This window comes from Mastigoproctus giganteus, chromosome 3 (assembly GCF_048544385.1).
Source record: "Mastigoproctus giganteus isolate SK-2022 chromosome 3, ASM4854438v1, whole genome shotgun sequence".
Lineage (NCBI taxonomy): Eukaryota > Metazoa > Arthropoda > Arachnida > Uropygi > Thelyphonidae > Mastigoproctus > Mastigoproctus giganteus.
This window is the reverse complement of record NC_143577.1, coordinates 157,206,407-157,220,339: the sequence shown is the minus strand read 5'-3', so window position 1 is coordinate 157,220,339 and position 13,933 is coordinate 157,206,407. Positions and strand designations below refer to the sequence as shown.

Below are 13,933 nucleotides of genomic sequence, written 5' to 3'. Positions count from 1 at the left end.
TGTTTGGCATAAAGGTCTTCTAAACAAGCTTCCATCTTATGGTTTGCAACTTTTTTGTAATTGGTTATCCAGTTTTCACTCTGATTGCTCACTGAGGGTGATGGTTCTCTGTCTTCTATGTCAATTTTTTCCACTAATGCTGGTGCACACAAGGTTCAGTTATTTTCCCCCGCTCTTTTCCTCTTGTATATTAATGACCTTCTTCCAGTGACTGGAAATCCTATCCATAGTTTTGTCAATGATAGTACATTGCATTCCACTTTCCATTTTGAGAAACCTTGCCCTGCTCAATAATTTTCAATTTCTCGAATATCCGCTACCAATTCCTTAAATGCCAATCTCCAGGTAATTCTCCAGTGGGACAAAGGCAACTTAGTTGATTTCAATCCTTCTAAAACTCAGTCTTGTCTTATATCTTGCAAAAAGGATTCTTCTGCTCATATGCTTATCTTTGGTGACACTCCGATTTCTAGGCAAAATGATATATCTCTTTTGAGGATTACCCTGACTTCTAATCTCTCTTGGAACAAGCACATTACAAATATCGCTTCCTCTGTTCAACAGCGGTTTACTCTGTACAAATCGCAAATCTGCCCTACCACAGAAGATTGTTCCCACATCTGGGGCGGTGCCCCAAAAACCTCTCTCAGGCTTCTAGATTACATTCAGCAGAGGGCAGTTAGGTTAATTAATGACTCACCTCTAACAGAATCTCTCCACTCGCTGTCTCATAGACGTACTGTTTCTACTGCATGCCTTTTCTAGATACTTCCATGAGCACTGTTCTTCTGAATTGTCTTCTATAATTCCCGCTCTCTCTTTCAAAACAGTCTGAACACGTGCTGCCACCAGCCAACATCCATTTTCTGTCCAACTTCAAAATCACAGAACCAACTTTTCATCTTCCTCGTTTATTCATTCAACTGCCGTTTTCTGGAACAATCTTCCTTCATATGTCTTTCTTGAAAATTACAGTCTGCAGAAGTTCAAGTGTAATGTCAACAAATATCTTCTTTCATCTTCTCAACCTCCAACCCAAGCACGGTACTAAGCACTATAGGTTCTAAGACCTCTCATGTTTGGAGTTTTGATAAAAAAAAATAAATAAATAATTTAGACAGGCTTGTTAAGGGGAAATCTTGTCTGACCAATTTGATTGAATGCTATGATGTGGTCACAAAGGAAATGGATGCAAAGAATAATTTAGATATCATATATTTGGATCTTAGAAAGGCTTTTGATACTGTTGCACATGAAGACTTTTGCACAAATTGGAGCACTGTGGTATTGGAGGAAAATTGCTGCTATGGATAAAGAGATGGCTGAGTGAGAGAAGACAGAGTGGTAATCAATGGACACTGCTCTTCATGGACTAATGTTATTAGTGAAGCCCTCAGAGTTCAGTTCAGTTCTGTCCATTGTTGTTTTCTGTATGTATTAATGATATTGATCATGGTATATCAGGCTTAATGTCCAAGTTTGCAGATGATACAAAGGTTGGCAGGGTTGTTAATGACACTAATGACAGTATGTTGCTGTAACAGGATCTAGAAAAGTTGAGCAGATGGGCTGAGAGGTGGCAACTGAAGTTTAACATTGACAAATGTAAAGTACTGCATATGGGAAGCAGTAACTCCAGAGTTATGTATCAACTGTGTGGTACTGCACTGACAGTGGTAGAGAATGAAAAGGACCTGGTGGTAATTGTGCAGGCAGATATGAAGTTTTCTGAGCAGTGCAGACTGTTTACAAGAGTAGCTCATAGTGTCTTGTCAATGATATACAGGAATTTTTCTAGCAGAAATAAGGAGGTGATTATCCTTGTATAAGGCAATGGTGAGGCCACACCTTGAGTACTGTATATAGGTCTGGAGGCCTCATTTTAAAAAGGATGTAGAGCTGCTGAAACAAGTACAGAGAAGGGCAACAAGACTTGTGAATGGAACAAAGGGTCACTCTTATGAAGAAAGGCTTAAGTTTTGCAAATTACAGTGTCTTTTTCTTTTTTTTTATGAGAACCCCAAACACGAAAGGTATCAAAACCTATGGTACTTAGTACCGTGCATGGGTTGAAGGAGAAGTATGGGGAGAGGAGGATGCCGGAAACTTTGCTCTAGAGACTAATGGGTTTCACCACTTCAAGCCTCCAATAAGCAAAGTGGTGGTATTTCACCGGTTGATGAAAGTCATCTACCACTTGTGAGTCTGGAGACTAGGCACCTGCAAGGTGATCTAATTAAGGTGTATAAAGCCTTGAATGGTTTGAGCATGTTCAATGCTGATGGGATTCTTTCTCTTGCTCTGAATAATCACCTGATAGGGCATAAATTCTAATCGAGGAAAGAAAGTTGAAGTTTGCCCTTAGCCTGCGGGTAGTTGATTGCTGGAACAAACTTAAATAGATTCAAGGCAAAACTAGACAAACATTTGGAGCGAGTGGATGAGTGAAATGAGGTTTTTTTTTTTTTTTTTTGGCTGATGTAAGCTTGCTTTTTTTGCATCATGTGCCTTTTCTAATACTAATCTAGTAACTTCAGAACCTGATGTACCTTGTACATCAGGTATTTCAGATTTAGAGATTTTTTAGATATTTCAGGTGGTCATAATATTGTCAAAAAAAAAAAAAAAAAAAAAAAGCTGCGAAAAATATTGCATTTTTAATAAAACTAATTGTACATATATTTGTAGTACTTCACAACTGTAGTTTTTTTTTTCAAAATATAAAAAAAATGTACACTACATGGAAAAGTACAGTAAAAAAAATTTCTCCCTTCCAAAAATATCCTACATATTATACATACAGTAAACCCCCTCTAATCTGGATTAATTGGGCAAAGGTAATCTGATTATGCGTTAATCCAGATTAGTTAAGCAAAAGATAGCCTTAAAAGAACAAAAACCTAAAACACAAATAAAATCTAGGTAGTGCTGATGAAAATAAATAACAAAAGTATCACTGTAGAGCCTTTATATGAAAACTATAAAAATACTATACATTTATCCAAATGTCTTTATAGATTCTTTTTTTTTTTTTTTTTTAATATCGCACAGTGTTGGCCAATACCAAATTCTTCAGCAATTTTTTTCCGGGAACACCATTTTCAAGTTGTTCTATTACTTTGGGCTTGTCAATGATAGTTAAATTAACGTGTTTTATATTTATTCCACTTTTCGATTCTTTAGAACCCATAATTATATAAAATATGTTAACTTATATACGTATAAAGAAGTACGCAACTGTGTGATATAAGCAATAGCATTCGTCCGACTCAGAGTCAACAATGATACTGAACAACATGCAAGGCAATATAATGCATGTTCCGTCTCTCTTTGAACACAGTGACTATCTGCCTAAATCCCATGTGTCTTTCAAAGTACTCAACTGTGAACAATATTTTTCATATTTTGATCCGGATTATCCTACATCCAGATTAACTGTAATCAGATTAGCAAGGGTTTTTACTGTATACTAAAATGGGGAAAAGCAAAAATAATTCCTTAACTGAAGTCCCAAATGCAAAGCAACTTTGATACCTTTTCTATCTAAGTTCGACTTAATATACGGCAGATCATCCGTCACCTTGTTGTTCACATTTTCCAAAGTCGGCAGAACTGAGCATTCTCAACTTTCAAATCTCTCTCTCTCTCTCTCATGGCAGATAGTGCTCTAGCACTCCAATGCAAGCAATCCATCTCTAGGGCTCTAAGCTTCTTTTTGTCCCCCTCTTTCAATGTCCACACCTCACAGCAGTAGCAAAGTACCAATTCACTAACAACTGTCCAATATGTTTTTAAGTTTTTTTTTAGTTCTAAAAGAGATATTGTTGTCCTACCAGATAGTATTGAGGGCACTAATACCTTTTCTAAGAGATAATAATCTGTGTATTGGCTTTTAGAGGCCACTGCCTTCTGGATTACTTAATTTTATTTTAGGCAGCATATGGGTACATACAAATAACTTTTAAATAAGCAAATATCTTTAAAATAACAGATATAACATTTTTGACAATGTTGTTTGTTTGAAAGTAGTGCAATATCAAGGCAACTCATTGTGAAGGCAGTTTGTTCTGATATTTGCAATAAGACCACTGCATTACAATCCATTTCATTAGGCAGTTTAAATTCTGCTGTTAAGACAATGGATACAGAATTTAACTTGACAGTTAAATTCTGTGAGAAGACAATCTCACAGACAATCCAACTGCATATAATTGTATAAAAGTTCACACAGTTATGTGAAATGCAGCAATTTACTGAGGAGATTGTAAAAGTTGCTCGGCATTCAAGAAATGTGTTATGTCAGCTGAAGGCTAAGGATCATGGGACCAGAAACTCTTTTGGGTTCTCTATTGCTAATTATCAGTCAGTTGTTAATCTTCCTCACAAACAACAAGATAATCTCATAACCTTCTAAACTTTCCTCCTTACCAACTGTTAGTACTGTAAGTTACTATCTGTTTACTATGTTGAGCATTTTAAGACTTTTTATGGTTCCAAGTGAAATCTCCATACTAATAGAAACATCCAAAGGTGGGAAGGGAGCATATAGAGAAGAGAAGGGGGAAATACCAAATAACTCAGGCTTCTCACAGTCTCACGTATGGGATTGCAAGAGTCCTGAATTATACGGCTTCTAAATATAATGCTACTGACTCATGACCTAAAATGCTAGCTTTTCTTTAAAATCAGGTATTGTAATTATCTTTTTCAAGCATGAGCCAACAGCATGATATTAGTATTAATTTTAATGCAATGATTGTATCAACCAACACCAACACTGAAGAAAAGTTGAAGTTAATGAAAGATTGTCAGGGGCCCAAGTATGAGTTCTTCTAATTTTATTATAATTGGAAAGCAAAGATTGTCTCCAAAAAGTTTTAAAGTTGCATTTCACTTTGCAATAAACTGCATTAAAAGGTTCACCAAGCATGGCAGTGTAATTCATTAAAAAGGATATTTAAATCCACAACCTTAACTGCAAATTTTGCTATTCACAATCCCAGAAATGTAGACCTCATTAATAGAGATGTAGGGTGTAATGTACTGTTAGATATAGCCAATGATTCCTTAATTATATCATTAGTATCGATTTACCTCTGAACCAACATATACTATCTTGCTGGGATTTCTTTCTCTTCCTCAGTGGCGCCTCCGTAGCCAGGTGGGAAGGAGCAGCAGCGCGTAGCACACGCTTCTTGATTAGACCGGGGTTCGAGCCCGTCACCACCAAATACGGAGGATGCGGAAAGGTCAGCGAATGACCACCGCATATCCCGGAGCAATATGGCCTTAGTTGCTAATGCTCCTAAAAATCAAAAACAAAACAAACTCTTCCTCAGTTGTCTAGGAAAGTAAATAATGAATTATACCAGAGGTTTCATCCAATACCAACCACTGACAAGCTACACTATAATACCTCCCCAAAGTATGGAGGAGGTATTATCATGCGCCACATAATATGCATCAGTATCAATAATGATACCATTTCCAATACTGACATATCAGGTTAACTTCTTTCCTTCAAGCAGCAAAATCCACCTAATCAAACTGACATATACAAGACAAGTTTTCAGCATATGTACGTGGAAGGGGGGAAATTACTGTGAACCTTCCCTCCCATCTTAAGTGATCTGTGATTACCAGTTCAATACAATGGGGAATTTGTAAAGCTAGACGAAAGGACCATAATGCAAGAGGATTATTTCTGTAAGAGTAAAAAGCAAGCAACATCAGATCTTACACTTCCAGCATTATCCAATCTGCATAGTTCATTATAGCAGAATAGACACAGCAACTTTGAAAGTTGCATTCAAAATTCACTTCAACCTCAAGGTTTCATCCACTAATAATAAATTTTTTAAATTAAATGATCTATATACAGTGGTAATGTTCTACTATTACTTAGCAAAAATAAGTATAAAAAAGCAAGCAAAGGTTTTTAAAATGCATTTAAGACGTTTCACTTTAAAATAAATTAAAACACCAGTATACCAGCTTGCCTTTGTTATATATTTACAAACATGTTTTACTAAGATCATCATCATCATCAGCCATTTTCAATCCACTGCAGGATGAAGGCCTCTCCAGCAACTTTCCAGTTCCTTCTGTTTTGAGCACTGGCCATCCATTTACTACCCAAAAACTCATGAATTTCATCTATCCATCTCCGCCTTTGTCTTCCAGGTTTTCTTCTAGCTCCTCTTGGGTACCATTCTGTTATTTTCTTAGTCCATCTGTCATCATGTCTTCGAGCTATGTGTCCTGCCCAAGACCATTTTAGTTCTTTAGTTTTGATAAGAATGTCCTTTACTTGAGTTTACTGCCTAATCCATGTGTTTCTCTTCTTATATAACAGTCTGATTCCCAATATAATTCGTTCCATTCTTAGCTGTGTAGTTCTCAGCTTCTCTTCCATTCTTTTGGTGAGTGCCCAAGTTTCACTTCCATAAGTCATGGTGGGGAGTATACATTGATTCATTATTTTACGTTTCAGACAAACTGGGATATTGCTCTTCAGTATGTGACTATATTTCCTGAATGCTATCCATCCAAAATTTATTCTTCTCTTGACTTCCAGCCATTTTTTCCTCTAATTCTTTGGGATCATGGCTTATAACCACAATGTCATCTGCAAATCGTAAATGGTTTAGGTACTCTCCATTCACATTGACTCCTTTCTGCGACCTGTCTAATCTTCTGAAAGCTTCCTCAAGGGCAGCAGTAAACAGCTTCGGAGATATTGTGTCTCCTTGTCGAACTCCTTTCTCGATTTTAAATTTCCTACTGTCTTTGTCTAGTCTAATAAAGGAGGTAGCACTCTCATATATTTTCTTCAAAATCATAATATATGGGGTATCTATGCCTTGTCTTTCCAGTGCCCTAACCATTGCCTTATGCTGTATGGAGTCAAATGCCTTTTCAAAATCCACAAATGCCAGGCATAATGGTGTTTTATATTCATTTGCTTTCTCCATTAGCTGTGATATTATGTGAAGGTGATCCACAGTTGAGAATCCTGTCCTAAAGCCAGCTTGCTCTTTCGGTTGATTCTCATCAAGTATTCTTTCTAATCTGTTAGTAATGACCCTTGTGAACAACTTGTAGATGTGGGATAACAAGCTAATTGGTCTGTAATTTCCGATTTCTGATTTATCTCCTTTCTCATGCAGCAAAACTATGATTGCATTATTCCACTGCTTAGGCATCACACCTTTTCTAATGCACTTTGTGAAGAGCCTTGCCAGTTTTTGTGTTATGTCTCTTCCTCCCAATTTTAACAACTCTACAGTAACTTCATCTTCCCCCAGGGCTTTCCGATTCTTCATTTTCTTCAATGCATGTTCTACCTCATCAGGAAGAATATCGGGTATGTCGTACGTGTTGCTACTTTGCGATCCATCTTCCCCACTGCTGGTATCATTCCCTCGCTCCTTGTATAAATCTCTATAGTAGTCTTCTGCTATTTGAATTATGCCTTCTCTGCTGTTTATAAGTACACCATCGTTATTCTTCAGTTTCAGTATCATTTGTCTTTCTGTATTACTGCTCATGGCTGCTGATTTAAATCCTTTGTTTTCCCTTAATGCTTGTTCTACTTTTCTTGTGTTAAATCTTCTTATGTCCTCTCTGAGTGTCTTTCTAATGGCTTTGCATAACTCAGTATACTCAATTTTCTCCCTGTCAGTGTTTTTCTTGCTCTTCATTTGTCGTCTTCGGTTCATCATGACAAGTGTTTCTTGACTAATTTTTTCTTCTTTGGATTTTTGTTTCCCTATAGGTTTCTTGGGCTTTATCACTTTCAGAAAGTTGTAATATTCCTCGTCGATATCTTGGTCCTGAGCAGTCTGCAGAAGCTCAAACTTGTTCTTAAGTTCCAGCCTAATTACATGAAATCATCTAAAGGACATGAAATCATTGAAATCATCTAAAGGACCCAGTCATGGAATAATTACATGAAATCATCTAAAGGACCCAGTCAAAATAATTCCCAATTCAAACTTTGGCATGAGTACTGCAGATTGGCAAACAACATAGCAGAGCAATGTTACTATTATCTTTTAGAGTCTGCTACTATTTTTAGGGAAAATGGAGATGACATATAATACTAGTGTTATTTCTATGAGTATGTTACTAGGGTATGGTTCATTGTACTGTGGGATATAAGCACAATGAATAATTGCATATGGGTTGATAATGTCTGCAGTTTACCTTTACTACTGTAACATGTATAAGCAAGCAACATAAAACATTATTTTCACGATTATTCTTTACTGATGCTTCTTTATATATCCAACAAGTGAGTGAGTGCGTGTGCATCGGAGTCCTATACTTTAGTATATTGATTCTTCCTTAAAAAAAAATTGTGTTGAAAATCATTAAGTATATGAACTATCAAACACACTAGAAACTTCCTTCAAAGGTTTAAGTACTCTATAAAATAACTAACACATGCTTTGTTTTGGTTCAATTTAGTATTAGTGGTGGAACAAAAAATCCCCAGATCAATTATTTATCTTTTATTAATAATTTGTCTATTCCTTTCTTAAATTTATTCACACTTTGCAGTTCAGTAATAACAAAAGGGGGAAATTTGTTCTAACAATAGATTACTTTCTTGAGGACAAATTTTTGCACATCTATCCTGCAACCAACATATTTCAACTTAAATATGTTCTCTATGTGTCACTTGAGAAAGAGTATGTGTATCACTAGAGAAAGAGTAATTAAGATTAAATTACTGACATGACAATATCTTTCAATCTGAGTGAAGCAAGGTCTGGTCATTATTTGCTGTCACAAAGCAGATTGGGTAACAGCCTTGTTCTGAAGTTTAACCATAAGTACTAGCTTTTGGTCAATATAAACTTTCACAGGTGTAAATTAGTTCAATTGTTAGTGCTTAATATGCAATAAACTGTGCTCATCCAAAGTGCTCAGCAACTAGCTACACCTCTCTAAAATCCAGCACCTCTGGATTCTTTAGAATCTGTCACCCCATGGGTGACAGATTCTAAAGAATTTACTGCATTAAGGTGTAGTGATAGAAGAAAAGGTTCTTTTAACCAAAGCATCATTAAATTCTATAAAACCTGAAGGCTCTAGCAAATTTAATGAGAGGTTACAAATACCTGGATGAAATAGGGATTTTTTTTTTTTTTTTAAGGATGATGGTACACACTTAAGCTTGGTGTATTGCATCAATTTGCCTATACATGGATATTAATTGGTAGCAGAGAAATGCAATGAGGTTAGTGAAGGTTACAACAGAGTGGTACCAAGAAAGGCTTCATTTCTGCAAATAGAAGTGTATGGAGACTAGGATATGACTGAGGTGGTTAAGGCTTTGAATGGCTCGAGCAAGTTCAACGATGGAATCATTCCCCTTGCTCAGATTACACAAGGCTATAAATTCAAATTCAGGAAGGTAGTTGCAAGATAGATGATGGAAGTTTGCTTTCAGCCAGTGGGTGGTTGATTGTCAGAACAAACTTCCATGTGTTATTGTTGAAGTGGGTAGTCTGAAAAAAAAATTCAAGGAAGAACTAGATAAATAATTTGAGAGAATGATCGGGTGATTGGGAAAAAAATTTTTTTTTTTGTTTTTTTTGGCTTATGCCTTCTTGCATCATTTCCCACTATTAATACTATTTATTTACAATTTTAGTATGAGAAACAATTAAAGGCAAAACAGTGAAAACTGGCACTGATGCACTAACAAAATTTTAAACTTAACTAGATATTCGTTGGCTGACTGGTTTCAACCTCCCAAAATGACTAAATCAAAACGAAAACAAACAAAAAAAAAAAAAAAAAAAACGGTGAAATACCACCACTTTGCTTATTGGAGGGCTTGAAGTGGTGAAACCCATGTTTAGTCTCTAGAGCAAAGTTTCCGGCATTCTCCCCCCCCCCCCCCATACTTCTTCAACCCATGCACGGTACTAAGTACTATAGGTTTTGATACCTTTCGTGTTTGGGGTTTTCATAAAAAAAAAAAAAAAAAAAAAAGTAGTTCTCTCTACTTCAAAGCTTCGGCTCTGATCCTTTACTGAGCTTCCTCCCGCCTATCTGCCACCACCAAAAAATACGAATTACGTAAACTGCAAGAAACGATTAAACAAAACGATTTATGCGAATTGCAAAGTTTAAACTCTGGATAATTTTAGAGAAACATTAGAAATTTTCTGGGTGAAAATACGAATAATAAGTTTTTCAAGTTATTTCAGTAATCGAAAGAAATACATACCATGTCTAATAACTACGTAAAAAAACAATCTCGCACTCAGAATTATTTCACGCCACTATCTGATTACCAATCTCACCACCCCTTTTCTAATGAAGTATATATATAGATGCAGTATGGAACTAGTGATAGGCACAATCGAATGAAAGATGCGCCGTATAACTTTGTTTCGGAAACAATCGAATGAAAACTACCGACTTATTGGATCGTTCGAGAAACAATCGAATGAATTTATTGGGTCAATCATTTGATCAAAGCTGATGAGTCAAGTACACCACCATTACGGTGCAGCTGACCAAAGCTGTTTACAATAGTTTCGATAGTTTTTCAGGTCGTTTAGCAAACGTCAACTGAATACGCATTATATAGGTGGCAGTAGTATACCTAAAGTCACAGAGCAGTAACATATCTTACTCTGTGCCTAAAGTGACCAGATCCAATTTAGGACATCGAGGGGGAGATTTTTCAACCCCATTAGAAACATCCTGTATACATTTTTTTTTTAATTTTTATATATAAAAAGTTCACTTATAAAATACAAATTAAATACATTGACTTCTTTGAACTAAACTTATAAAATAAAATATCAAACTTCTTAAAAAAAAACATATGTATATATAAATAATGTGTGGTTTGTAACAAATAGTGTCTGTTAAAATGGAAATGAAAAATACACAAAGTGCCTGAACTAAGAGAAGGTTAAGGGATAGTAGAAACTGGAAGTGAAGTAGTGGTAAAAAAGTGAAAGAATTCGCAAAAACATAGTACAAAAATGAACTGGGACTGAGGAAGCAAACAATATACAAAGATAATTTTATACAAATAAATAAATAACACTATATTCAGATATGGGAGGGCAATTTTAGCAAGAGGTCGAATCAAGGGATGGCAAATATGCAAAATATGAATACAGTAAATGAAAATATGATACATAGCCAGGAATTTCATCAGGGACTACTCCTGACCATGTAACAGGCACTGCGTTTCAAAATTGTCTGTAGCAGGGGTGGCCAACGAGTCGATCACCACGAATTTTAAATATACAGTCATCCCTCGATTTGGGCACCTTGTGCAATGTAATTTTTGAGATGGTAGATCGCGGCATATTTTGAAGGAAAAAAGTAGATCACATCACAAATTAAGTAGGCCACTCCTGGTTATAGCATTAAAAAAAAGGGCGGGACAAATATGCGGCCTTTATCGTAATACTAACAGACAAGGTAGTCCCTACGCAGGGTAAAAATTAAGTTAATAATGTAATTCTTATATTTAATACAAATTTACAAAAGTGTAATACGAAATGTAATACAAATGTTTGTACCGTGCAGAAGGGGTAAAAAGTAATTAAATTAACGTGGTTAAAAAATGTAAAAATTCAATTATGCAGCAGAGAATTTGATCAAAAAGTGTGGACAAGCAAATGGTAAAATACATGGGGTGGGGAAGGGGAGAAAAAGATGGTCAAAAGAAGGCGAAATTAGCTATAGGATGCAAGATAGTCGGATTCCTCGTATTATGCTAATAGTGTTACGAACGGGAAAAAAAAAAAAAAATAGAAAAAGACAGTATAATGATAAAAAGTGTACTAAAAGGCATTAAAATTACTGAACTTACTGACCTCTTTCTTTTAATGACTTTTTCTACACTTTTTATCTTTATACTGTCTTTTTCTATTTATTTTTTTTATTTTTTTTTTCCCGTTCGTAACACTATTAGTGTAATACGAGGATAATACGAATGATCCGCCTGGTCCTGCATCCTATCGCTATTTTCGACTTCTTTTGACCATCTTTTTCTCCCCTTCCCCAACCCAAGAATTTTACCATTCCCCTTGTCCACACTTTTTTGATAAATTTCTCTACTGTATATTTGAATTTTTACATTTTTTAACCAGGTTAATTTAATTACTAGGCGCCTCCGTAGTCAGATGGGCAGGAGCAGCAGTGAGTAGCACATGCTTCTTGATTAGACCCGGGGTCGAGCCCGTGAGCCACCAAATACGGAGGATGCGGAAAAGTCAGGGAATGACCACCGCATATCCCCGTAGCAATATGGCCTTAGTTGCTAATGCTCCTAAAAACCAAATAACAACAACAATTTAATTACTTTTTACCCCTTCCGCACTGTACAAACATTTGTATTCTATTTCACATTACACTTTTGTAAATGTGTATTAAATTTAAAAATTACATTATTAACTTAATTTTTACACTGCTTAGGGTCTGGGTGGTGAATTGCTGGAACAAACTTCCATCTGTCATTTGTGGAAGTTGATAGGTTAAATAAATTTAAGGAGGAACTGGTCAAACATTTAGAGGGAATGTTTGTGTGAATTTTTTTTTTTTTGGCTGATGCTACATAAGCTTGCTTTCTTGCATCACATGCTACGATTACTACTACTACATTGTCTGTTAGTATTACGATAAAGGCCGCATATTTGCTCCCTTCCTTTTTCTAATACCATAGACAAGTTTGGAAACGCAGTGCCTCATATATGGTCAGGATTAGTCCCCTGATGAAATTCCTGGCTATGTATCATCTTTTCATTTACTGTATTCAGATTTTGCATATTTCCCATCCCTTGATTCGACCTCTTGCTAAAATTGCCTTCCCATATCTGAATGCAGTGTTATTTGTTATTTTTTATTTATTTGATAAAATTATTTTTGTATATTGTTTTCTTCCTCAGTCCCAGTTCATTTTTGTACTAGGTTTTAAATTCTTTCGCTTTTTCACCACTCCTTCAGTTCCAGTTTCTACTATCCATTAAACTTCCCTAGCTCAGGCACTTTGTGTATTTTTCATTTCCATTTTAACAGACATTTTATTTATGTTACAAACCACACATTATATATATCCTTTTGCTTCCTTTACAGCTGCGCGTTTTGGAACATTAGACATATGATAACTTTTGTTATTTCCCTTTTTCTGCTCATTTTGTTTCTTAACTGTTTAATATTACTACTATATATATATATATTTTTTTTTTTTTTTTTCACAGAAAGGCTGAAATTCAGTATATGGTACCCCTCGCTACATAATGAAGAAAAGGTTGCTTGAAAGACGTAAAATGAGAAATATAATTGTATTAGAAGGAGGGAAAAACACTTATTAGAGAGGTCATGTTCTTATTCGATTTTCATTTTTGTTTAGCGAAAAAAGCTAGTTTTTTTTTCTGTAAAATAATAATTATACATACTTCTTTTAACAACAAAAACAAGAGAAACTAAATAATATAACTAAATATATTTTTCCGCTGAGTGAATTTTTCTTAATACTTCTTCATTGTTTGTTATTTCTTTCTAAAATTCTTCACAAAAATTAGCACAATTGCACTTAACTTGTAGTATTGCTTTCAGCATTTGTACGGTCAGTTATTGTTTTGTTTTTTTTGTTGACGTCCATAACTTATTTATTATCGAAAAAGTTCTTTCCGTTGTACCATTAGTTCCAGTAAACATAATGCAAATAATTTGCATTTGCATTTAAACTTCAGTTGCCACCCCTCAGGTAGCAACTGAAGTTTAGCGTTGACAAATATAAATAAATGCATAAGGGTAGCAATAACATCAAAATAACGTATCAAGAGGTTGGTACTACACACGGGCTAGTGGAAAATAAAAACAACCTGGGGGGGGGGGGTATTCAGCAGCCAGATATGAAGTTTTCTGAGAAGTGCAGACAGGCTGC

General features: G+C 35.4%; 1 protein-coding gene across 1 annotated transcript in view; it reads right to left on the bottom strand.

Moving 5' to 3' along the window:
• AP-2sigma (adaptor protein complex 2, sigma subunit) overlaps positions 1-10,613 on the bottom strand; it is a 57,590-nt gene extending 46,977 nt beyond the window's left edge. The window contains exon 1 of the mRNA XM_090370733.1: positions 10,247-10,613. Coding sequence (XP_090226859.1) covers positions 10,247-10,249 — 3 coding nt within the window. The 5' untranslated portion in view covers positions 10,250-10,613. The remainder of the gene's footprint in view (positions 1-10,246) is intronic.
• Between the last annotated feature and the right edge of the window lie 3,320 nt (positions 10,614-13,933).